An 11921-nucleotide genomic window follows, 5' to 3' on the forward strand; every position below is an offset into this window, starting at 1 on the left:
TAGGGATTTTCGGATAAGGGTTTATTCCTGGTAAATGCTGCAATGATTATTATGCAGCCCAAGAACCTGATTTAATATCCCTAATGCAGAATAGGGATAGGTGGGAATAGACTGATATCAGATGAGAGAAAGAGAGAGAGAAAAAGGGAAAGGAAGAGAGAGGAGACAGAATTAAGGTAAAAGGGAGTGTAAGTAAAAACAAATTGGAGGCTAAGGTAGGAAAAGGACACAAACAATATAGAAAAGTAATGGTGTAATAGCCCAGAGCTGAATCAATGACAGAGAGAAGACAGAGATGAAGGGAAGAGAGTGGATTAGGAAGAGGAGAGGACAGGAGCAAAGAGAGGGAGCCAAAAAGAGGGAGCAGGGCATGGAGAGCAGGATAGAAAAAGAAGGAGCGGGGCATGGAGAGCAGGAGCGAAAAAGAAGGAGCGGGGCATGGAGAGCAGGAGCGAAAAGAAGGAGCGGGGCATGGAGAGCAAGAGCGAAAAGAAAGAGCGGGGCATGGAGAGCAGGAGCGAAAAGAAGGAGCGGGGCATGGAGAGCAGGAGCGAAAAGAAGGAGCGGGGCATGGAGAGCAGGAGCGAAAAGAAGGAGCGGGGCATGGAGAGCAGGAGCAAGTAGATGACAGAGCAGGGCACCGATAACAGGATGAGAACAAGAATGAGAAGAGGGAGCGGGCGGTATCTCTCTAAATGTTCGGAAATTAAAACCAAAAAAACTAAAATGGTTAACCCTTTAGAACATGGTCCCTCTGCCCTCCCTCCTTCTTCCCCAAGTTCAGGGCCCAGACCGTTTTCTTAAAAATTGTTGACAACACAAGCTCTTCCGACTCTGCCAAACTCTTGGGAAAGCAGGAAGCTGGGTTTGGCACGACTCGCAGACTGACTTGTACAGGTTAATCTGATTTGAGGGGGAAACTAATTGCCTTGGACCGGGTCTGCAAGACATTTTTAACATATTTCTGTTGTAGCTTTTTTTGTCTTTTGTTTTCAGCTCCTTTGTCTGCTCTCAGATTAGAATATTCAGTTAAAAAAAAAACACAACTTTTCATCCAGGATATCTGAGCCTAAATCCGGAATATCGACCACTTGACTTTTGAGTGGCTCGGAAGTACCTAATAAAATGATCTCTTCCTTCTGACCTCAATCTGTCCCCGGGAAGGGGGTTCTCAAATCCCAATTCTCTTAATCCCGTGGTGGACGGAGTTTTGTTTAACAGCAGACAACCGAGACATTGTAACCTGGCTTCATTAGGATTGTAGGCCTTGTAGTCCAAGAACAGCCACAAGGCCAGCCTAAAGAAGTGGGCAACGGCCCATTTTGGAAAGAGTTCTCTCTCTGACATCTCACAATGCAAAAAGAAACAGACAAAAAACTAGATTTGGCTTAAAAAAAAAAATCTAAAACTACGAAAGAAAGTACACGAGATACAAGCAGAGGGAAAACAATGTGTCGGCAGCTGCCTCCCCACCCCCTACACGTATCATAGCTGGGACTCGCATAAACACACAGACAAAAGGGGGCAACCTCTCCTAAAACACGTCCTTATCCAGGATTCACAGCCTCACCCATTGTCATGCCGGCAGAGAATTCTCTTTTGGGTCCTTTTCATGTGCTAAGCAGTCTTTGCACAATGGCATGCGGGACAAAGTTGCATTCTGACTTCTACACGGACAGGTGCACCGGAGCACCCGAGAGGTTACTGGGAAAATACCGCAAATACTTCAAGATCCAGAACTTAATATCATTTGGCCCACCATGGTTGGTCATCATCAGATTAGCAACAAGATAACATGGATCGGTTAGGAAGAATGAGAAGAAGAGGTCAAGGACCACAGTAAATGTTGTGAGGTTGGTCAACTGTAATATTGTAACAAAACAGACTTTATCGGAACTTCTGTTAATCGACCCCAAAGTTCTTCACAATCTACAGTGCCCCATCCCGTTCTACATCTCATTTCTAAGTTAAAACTTTGTTTTTGAATCTCCATCGACTACTGGGACACAATGGTTGTTTGATGTAAATAACAGCTGTACGGCGAGTACTTCTGTCCCGCTGCAATAGTCTATTTTACGGCATCTGGGAGGCCGCAGCCTCAACCCACCGCCTCTTCTGAAAAGTTTCACTAATTTCATTATTTTGTTTCCCCCCAAAGCCAAGCGGCACACTTCTCTCCTGTGCATTTAATCACATTTCTGACTCCAACACTCTGCGAGGGTCGGTACTTTGGGGATATTAGCCGCATTCCACTGACACATTTCTCTAAATGCACTTATTTTGAGTGGACTTACCAAAAGCCGGCTCCTACGTCTATTATTGTACCGGTAAAGATGCAGGGGGAGAGAACAGCAAGCGAGAAGAACAGAGGAAGAGAGGGAATAAATTGGGGGGTGACAGAGATCAAAGGAGATAAGTGAGAAGGGGAGAGAAAAGCAAAGGGAATGAAGTAGAAGAGAAAGAAACTCATACGCTCTTTGGTATTGAAGTCAGAATATTTCCATTTTTCTGGAACTCGCTGTTTGACAAGGAGACACGTGGTGATATAAAGGGTCTTTGTGAGCAGCTATGAGCGAGACCTCGGTCCTCGTTCAGGTGTGCGTCTGGCGGACCTTCAATCCATTTTGTTCGCAGATGGTGAAAGGTGAAAAAAGAAAGGCAAAGCATCTGCTGATGGAGAAGCGGAGAAGGGAACTCCAACCATCGTCCCTGCGCAGAAGCAGAGGTCTGTCTACAGAGATGCAGCTGAACATCCATGGAACCAGCGGAGAGTCTCCAGCAGGGATCAGCAAGCATCCCAGCCCTTGTCTACGAAAACTCCCAGGCTTCTTAGCTCACAAACTGGCCAAGTTATTGGCGAAGCCACACGTGAACCTCTAAATGGCTTGAATGTGAAGGAATGGTTTTGTGAGATTCTCATCGCCCTCTGAGGCTTTACAAAGAAAATATTTTTTGAGATGTCCCGTAGGGGATGTAAGATAAGATGCCCTCATCTATGAGCAGCCAGGAGCCCTGATAAGGGGACTTTCCATTAATCTCAGCGAGGGCTTGACCCCGCAGGTGCATTTGCTGCAGGTTCCTCTCCATGGAACCCACCTTTGGACGTCAGTGAACCCTGCAGGAAGATCAAAGCTAAAGTTTCATATTGGAGAACGTTATCATTTGGGGCCACTTAAAAGTGTACTTGTTTTTGAAAGCAGATTTTGTCTATAACATGAAATGGATCAGAAATCGAGCGCAGACGGGGTTAATGTTGTAAATTATTATTGCAGCTGAAAACAGATGATTTTTAATTGAGTATCTTCATAGGCGTACAGAAACCCTTTATCACTCCCATCACTCCTATCACTCCCATCACTCCTGTGTTCCGATGGCACGTTGTGTTCGCTGAAAAGGCTAGTTGATGGTTAGAAAACCCTTTTTGTAATTACGTTACAACTACAAATGTCCTTGTTTTCCATGAAAACAGCTGAGTGACCCCAAACTTCTGAACGGCCATGGAAATCCCCCTCGGTAACATAATATAAAAGTACAGCGATGAGGGATAAACGCCTTCACGCCAGACTGCCTCTATCCAGCTGACTAAGATGGCCCGTGTGTCATTGAATCCATGAAGTGACAGCTCGGTGCCTATCGGAGAAGGGCTCGTGCGCGGGGGCGAGAGGTGACTAATGTCCCCGGGGCCCAGCGTGTGAAATGGCAGGAGACATGCGGGGGGGGGGGACCTTTTGCTTACATTACAGTTCATCAGCTCACCTGCCCCGTCTAACACTTACAATTTCACGGCCACCGACTGTAAAATCGCTCGAGTCACCGAATCCCGCGGGAGCTGAACGTCAACCAAAATCTCAAACTTCTGAATTGTTCCGGCGCCTTTCGAATACAAACAATAGTTACACCGGCCGCGCGTGCACAGCTTCTAACATCTCTTAACGGGCAGATATAGTACGGAATGGACGGGGGAAGTGATACAGGAGCTATGTTATAAGCTGCCGCTGATTCCACTCTGGCAACACTACTTGGGTACTCGGAGGGGTTGAATTTAATTGAGGTTGAACTTTGTCTTTATTCAACCTCCTTATCTGTAACAATGTAACGCTGCGCCACACGTGATATTAAAAAAGAAAAAAAAAAACTTTTTACGTGTATTTTTCTGATTGTTTTAGTCTGGAGTCCATTCTATACCTTGTGGTCGGAGGCAGCTTCCAGCATGGAGGCTCCTCTTGAAGAAACCCTTATCTCGTCCATATCCCACCTATTTAGCGATTCTCTATCGCAGACTCGTGATTTAGTACATCGTGTCTCTAACCGTTAAAGAGGACGCATTAAGCATTAAACTGCATCCTCATCTGCAATGGACGAAGAATTCCCATGAAGCCCACCATGTGGTCCCGATCCACAGCAGATGAGCCTCCTCAACCCTCAAGCGATCTCTACTCGTTTAAAGGCGATCATTCTCATTCTGGGTATCCTGATAATTAATTGTCCTCATTATCTGATCCCCGATAACATGCAGAAAGCTACTTTGATGACGTACAGTTTTGTTTGAGGACCGGTCACGTTTGGGGGCCTCGATCACCATCAAACATTAAGTTCTTTGGAAAGTGAGTAAGGCCGATTGTTTGCCCAAATCCTCCATGGCCTCGTCCGCCCGTCACTTTGTCACTGGCTCGCAGGTATTTCGGGGTCTGCTGCGGATCACACATGGGAGATGGCCGTTCCTGGAACTCATTTCGGCAGAGGTATATTTGGCTCTAATTCCTCAAGTTCGGTGGCTCCGTGCCAGAAAGTCTTGAGCTGTTTAGAACCGATCAGCAAGCTCTTTCTGGGGAGGGGGGGTCGATTGGGGATAAATTAACCCCTAACTATCCAAAACCATATTTAGGGTCTCACAGGGACCTGAATCCCCGATTTAATTAGGGCCAAGTGATGTACTCCCGAAACGACTTAATACTCATTACAGGAGATTAAAGGAACTTTGGTGTAATTCAAAAAAAATGAAATACATTATCCATTACTTTTTGTAATTAAGTTTTCTATATATTTTAGCTATCAAAATATTCATGAACCGGTAACGCTCATGTAACAATCAGTATACAACAGTCTGCGACGCCATGGTATATGTTAGGCGCAGTTCTAGAAGACGCCAATCTATAAAGTTTCTATGGGAGATACGGCTCGGCTTCTAGTTGGGTGACCACGTTTCACAAAAAGTACTTCTACTGAAAGATTTGGACAATACGTGGTTACACATAACTTTGCAGAAAGAGTAGTGTATCCACAGAATGGCCTCCTGGACGACGTAGTAAGGGAATGGATATATTAACTTGGAAGCAGACGATAACAAAGGATCCAGAATGAGGAGGGAGGGGGGAGTCGCTAAGACAATAAGAATGCAAATGCAGGGGTAACGTTTAAAGAAAAGGTCGGTTTTGGCAAAAATATTTCACTTAGAATTCCGCTTAGGATTTTTCCCTCCTGAAAAATATTGCCCCAAATTAAATATTGCTAGCCATAAATTAGTTTGAGATCTTTAGGGTTTTTTTGGGGGGGGGGTTACTAATATAGGCGTTACTTCTACAACTGTTTAAAAAAATATGTTGTTTTTAGTCTTAAAAACTAATGCTAAATACACGCAGTTACGCCCGTATCACGCTATATAGCTTAAAAAAAAAAACAACAAAAAACCCATCGCATTCCCATAATGTAACCTTTCTATAGAAGGGAAGAAAGGCCTTAAAAAAAGTAACTATTTCCTTATTAGGGTATATTAGCTTTTTGGGGTTTAAAAAAAAAGAATTCTAAAAATCATAACAAATACACAGAATCGATACAAAAGTTACAACAAGAATCCAATAATAACATCGAGCCGCAGGAATCAAGCCACCGATCACAAAATAAACGGGATCTAGAACACCGGGCGCACGGAAATACGCACAGATACAGAGGATAGAATAAATTCAATAACAGATACATTGTAACAGAATATATTACAGATAACGTGCGAGGCTCCAATCCAAATATCCCAAATCCTCCTTAAAAATCCATTCAATTTCCAGGTTCATGGCCCCCCAAAAAAGCTATAAAATTCTGTATTTATTTATTTTTTTATTATTTTCTGGCCTTGTAATATTCTACACAATATTCTTTGTGCTGGAAACTCACCCTCTGTGTGGATCCGACACCAAGAATATTTACATTAGACGGCGTCAGCCTAAATCACGTAGAGTCTGTTTCTATATTTAGGGTTAAAACTTTATAAAATAATAATAATAATAATAATAATAATGTTAACGTGACAGTCGGACGCATATAGGACCCAACCCATAGAGACGCTTTAACTTGTCTTATTTTATAGGTGTTTGTGTGGTTGGAATAAAATGTTATTTTTTTTACCTATTGCTTGGCTTCAAAAATATATAAGTCTGGTCACTAAACAAAAAATAGGGTCAGACCCCTCTATATATATATAACGCACACGCATGTACACACGGTATTATTTCACACACAGGTTTTACCGTTTAGCGATTGACTTTTAATTGGGGAAGTTGACTTATTAACCAAAAAGTGTGAATTAGTCGAAGTATTCCGGAGGATAACCGAGCTGTCTAACCGATAACCCAGTCCCTCTGTGGTGACCGCCCGGTCAACCATGCCGATGGTTTTGCTAAAATAAGCAATAGACCAGATTTCACATAACCCCCAATACAACAGTAACCCCCTAAATGACGCGTCTAACAAGAGGGAGCCCTAAAGAATCAGTTGTGTGACAGAGAAGAACGTGACCCGGTTTAAAACGTTACCCTAAACCTCAGATCCACTCAACCCAAGAAGAATAGAAAGAAGCATTAACACTTTTTTCCCCACATCATTTTAGATTTTCCCGGGAATGCGCATGCAAACAGTATCAATGTTTCCGTATATCCACCCCCCCCCCCATGTGCCGGTCACCCCTCGTTCCTTAAAGGTTCACATATAGTCACATCCAATTTTAGCCTTTTCCACTAAGATGCAGTATAACTCTTAAAACTCTCTACAAGTGAATGGGCCAGTGGGGAGTCTTGGGAGTGGTAGTTCTTTAACAGAAGGACAGTTTTATGTTCTTCCCTTTGACAGCGTAAATAGACCAAGGTATAACCTCGTCATTCGATTCCCCTTTAAGAAAACATTCCCAAAATATGGAAATCTATGCAGGATCAAGCGCACCTACTCACCCACGCATTCATTGGCTTCTCTCGCCGTAGCTCTCTGCCAAGGTCTGTCGTAGTGGAAGGGCTTGCATCGGTCACACTCGGGGCCAGCAGTATTGTGCTTGCATTCGCAAACCAAGTTGTCATCTCGGTCCTTGACACACCTAGACGCGTGGCCGTTGCACTTGCATCGACCTCCTACCTGTAGATCTGACACTGCGTAAAAGTACGAGTCCCTGGCAAGCTCGGAGTCATCTTCATTTTCATCCCCGAACGTATGAAGGCGGCTGAAGACCACTTTGATGTCGGTGGCCGTCACCCAGTCTTGCAGCACTGGGGAATTATCAAAGTCATGAGCTGATGGGCGACCATCCAAGGTACTGAAGGCTATCAAACCACCAGAGAGAGGGTGCATGTCCGTGTGAGAGTCGGTGCAGATAGCCTCCTGCTCGTTTTGCTTAGTGATCACTGCCTTGTTGGGCTTGTTGTACATCTTTCTGCACTGGGTTGAGTAGAACTGGAAAGGTACCCAAGACTTGCCATAGTCCATTGACTTGAAGATGGCCATGGACTCTGGTCTTGGAGAGCAGAACTGGAGACTCACGTAGGTCACCTCAAATTTCTTACCAAGGGACAAAGTAAGGGTGACATTTAGAGGATACTGGATGTAGTTCTCGGACTGCCAGCAGGTCAAGTTGTGAGGGTTGTTGAGGTCAGTTAAAAAGGACGGCGGGTGAGCTTTCTTAGGGTCGGACATATTGCAGATGTGACAGTTCCGGAATCTATCTTCTCCTTTTTCTGTCACCACGCAGTATCTCGACGAACTCTTTCCACACGTACTGGACACCTTCACCTCCTTGCCGAAAGCAGAATTGACAAAGTCAGGGATACACCTCCTTGGGTTTCCGTTCTCATCGTAGCAGGGATCGGGCTGAGAGGTTTGGATAGAAAACATCCCATATCCTCCTCTTCCTTCTTGGGCAGTACAGGACAGCGACACCAAAACGAACAAGAGAAGCTGCTCTGTTAGCATCATCCCGGATCCAGCTTAACCGTGCCTTGACCAGAGATCCCTCTGATGGTTGCTCCTGGCAGACAAATTGAAGAAGAAGAAGAAGAAAAAAATAGACTTTAGTTACCTAGGAGTTACTGAAACAGATGGTAAAATAGCAGAAAAGAAAATAGACTAGCAACCAGAATTAAATAAACATGACATCATCAGTTCAGGAGAAAATGTTCCAAAAAAGATTTCGAAAAACGTTAAAAAAAGGTACACATTCAAGGGCAACGTTCAAAAATGTTAAAAAATAAATAAATAAAAAAGTTAATTTCTTTACTATAAAATCTAGACAAATGATACAAAAACTAAATTAAAAAACAAAATAGCAATTTTTTTGGGGGGGGTGGGAAAACCCCCCCATAATTTAACAAAAAAAATCTGGTTCTAAAGGCAAAAAAATACATTTTTGAATTGAATTGCACTTTTCTGCTGGATGGGAAATTCTCACCTAGCGTAATCAATTGGCAATTAAAAGTAATTATAGGGGGAAAAAAACGCACTACCTTTAGATATCAAACGCAACAAGTAACAAAAAAAAAGAAGAAATGTAAAAAAATAAAAAAAAAGAAGGAACAAAAGGAATAAGAAATATAAGCTTTGTTGTCAAGAAAAAAAAAAAGTGAATTGGGTCGTCGGCGCAGATAGAAGCAGGAGGCAGGAGGTTTTAAAGTGGAAAAGCAATCTCCGGGATATGTCTTAACATCCTTCTCTTTAGAGGAGTAGCTGCTATCTGCCTTTACTGCGTTGCTTATTGAAAGTGAACAACTCTTTCAGACTCGGCTTGGCTTGAGGTCATTTAAAGGAGTGACACCGTATTAGGGGGGATTGCAACGACACCCACTGGTAGAAGATCAGTGGCCAGGGGAGGCTGCCGGCAGCTGATTCACATGCAGAAGAGGAGAGGAGGAGAGGTAGAAAGGGAGAGGCAAGGAGGGAGTAGTAGAGAGGCAGGGAGTGGTTGCGGGTCTGGGATCTTCACACTGCATAAGGCAGGGAAAGTGTGCGAGAGAAGAAAAGGGAAGGGGAGGGAGGGCGCAGCAAATAGAGGCAGCGGAGGGTGCAAACTGATGAGCGAGAGCGTCCGAGATAACACAAGGTGGTTAAAGGGAGAGTGATGGGGATGTGCGGCAGAGGTGTAGCACGGAGCGGAGAAGAGGGATATCTTTTATGAATAGTAGACACAATGTCAGTGCGTAGGATCTTAAGGGTTAAAAGGCAAGCAAATTTCAATCAGAGGGGTGCAGCGCTGGTTCCAAAGACAGGAACGGTACGCAGAGCGAGGCTGGAGGGATAGGCGGCAGTGTCGGACCCCCTTTAGAGGCTGCAGGTATGAGAGGCTGTGTCACACCTGAAACTCTGCCCTGCACTGGGGGTGTCTTGGTAAATTAACGCCACTTGTGGACCCCCTCATCCAGAGAGACATCTCCCATGAGAGGAATGAATCCAGGCTGGTTCTGCTGCAGCCGCAGTTATTCTCGCCGCAGGGTTGTAGTGCGAGCCGACCCGATTTGCAGCTCTCCGATGCAGTCTAGCCCCAAGGCTGCAGATTATTTCTCTTGCAGGTGGTTGCAGGATTGCAGCGTTAGATGGTCCGTTTGGGTGCATTTCGGCTCTTGACGAATGCTAGCTCCACAGTCCCAAACTGCATGCGCCTCTTGATGCGGGGTTGCGACAGTCCCATTTCTGCGAGCAGTGGTTCTGCGATGCAGCAATCACAAGCAGTCGCTGGAGTCCAAGGTTATGCCTGTCCTGTTAGGAGCAGATCCCAGGCTGTGGGGTAAACTCGGGCCGGTTGCGGGCGCTCACAGGACTGCCTGCCTGCTTGCTGTATATCAGCGCATTGCCTGTCTGGTCTGGAGAGCGAGGTTCTGCCTCTCCTACCTGAAGAGTGACTGCAAAAATGTAAGGCATTTGTCTAAAAGAGACTACAGGGCTCCGGGGCAATGCGGAATCTTAAGACGGACTCAATGGTGAGTAAAGCTGCCGGCCCTGCGATCAGAAAATGCTGTCCTGGGAGAGCATGAAATAAAATGGCAAAAGCCATGCGACGCTGCGCTTTACGGCAGTGCTGGTACTAACGGGGGGGGGGCCTGACCTCTCATGCTAGAGGCTGCGATGACACTAGGCAATGCGTGCCCCCATGTTTTGTGGAGGCTAAAGATTAGGGGAGAATATTTGGTTTTGGAGGATTCTGGAAGAACGCTGTATCTTGAGAGGGCGCAGGATGCATGGTTGCCTTCATCGTATAAGAAAGCATGCATGGAACAAGCGGCACGGATTGCCGCACCGGGAGGTCGCCCACAGAGATGCCGTAAGATGCGAGGCTGCCCAAGGAGAAGCCGCCGGGGGTCACAACAGAAGATGGAAAGTAAGAAGGCAGCCAAGAACATCACGGAGGATGAGGAGGCTGGAGGTCGGGAAGGCTGGAGGTCGGGAGGGCTGCCCGCAAAGGGGGCAGGATTGTATTTTTGCCCTGATACACTCTGGGGGTTTTATTTCTCCCTAAGAGGGGCAATAGGGAGTGAATGCGCCCCGGTTACAGCAGCAGACGGATTCTCCCCACCCCACTACACACGGCTATTTATTCGCATGCAAGTTCTCTACCTGGGGAAAAAACAGAGAGAGAGAGAGAGCGAGAGAGAGAGCGCGAGCGATAAATTCCTGACATAATTCGGACCGCCGCTGACATGTCTCCAGATCTCACAGCCCCGATCTGTGCAGGTGTTATTCGGGACAGGCCCGGCTCACCATACTCACAATACAGAGTTACTCCGCTTAAAACCGACCCCCAAAAAGCTTTCCAACAACCTAAAAGTCCTGCGCAGGAATCATTTGTTTCCATTTCATTTAATTGTAGAGACTCAGACACTGCATGTATCCGATCAGGGAAAATTTACTCTTTTTGGTAACATTTCTAAACTTCTTTACGTTTATTGGAAAAAAAAGATTTTTAGCCGCACATCCATCCGGTTTAACGCGGTTTACATAGTTAACTCCGTGTCTAATAACACGCGTGTCTATCCGCGCCTTTTCATTTGTAACTATTTTCCATTATCTGTGTTTGTCGGTTATCTCCCTACACTTCCATATATCCAACTATTTTTAACCCATGTATCACTTTAGGGTTTTTTGTCTGGTATAATTAACTAGCAACTAATTTAATTATTTTTTTTTAGTAATAAAGGTCATTTGCCTATTTTAATAAACATTTTAATTATTATTTTTTAGCATTATTCTAAATAATATCAATGATAGACATCGCTGGAATATTTAAGTTTTTAGTTTTAGATTCTGGACTAAATATGACTTAAGGGAAAAGAGTTTTTGCTAATTAATATATATATATTTATTTTTTAAGTGGAAAAAAACGTTTTCATTGACAATGTTACAAAAAGTATACAAAACATACATAAGTACTATATTTGTTTTATAAATTTGAGACATAAAATTCTTGTTAAAATGAGTAATCATTTGAATTTCAAAATTAGGAAATTGAGTTTTCCTTTGTATTATAAATTCTTTTCGGACGCCCTTATAAAGTGCAGTCATTAATTATTAATATTTATTGATTTAATGTTATATTTAATTAATTATATTTGCAAAATTACTATAATTTCTATACATTTGACGTCAACTATAATTAAAATATATATATTTATTTTCCCCATACT

At 44.1% G+C, this 11921-nt stretch overlaps 1 protein-coding gene across 1 annotated transcript in view; it reads right to left on the minus strand.

Annotated features, from left to right (window-relative positions):
• Positions 1–8226, minus strand: part of LOC149281953 (netrin-1) — a 29422-nt gene extending 21196 nt beyond the window's left edge. The window contains exon 1 of the mRNA XM_089498846.1: positions 7215–8226. Within this exon, the coding sequence (XP_089354972.1) occupies positions 7215–8226 (1012 nt within the window). The remainder of the gene's footprint in view (positions 1–7214) is intronic.
• Positions 8227–11921: the final 3695 nt, after the last annotated feature.

The sequence above is a fragment of the Sceloporus occidentalis genome, unplaced genomic scaffold (assembly GCF_023333645.1).
Source record: "Sceloporus occidentalis isolate IW3139 unplaced genomic scaffold, rSceOcc1.0.p SCAF_126, whole genome shotgun sequence".
Classification (NCBI taxonomy): domain Eukaryota; kingdom Metazoa; phylum Chordata; class Lepidosauria; order Squamata; family Phrynosomatidae; genus Sceloporus; species Sceloporus occidentalis.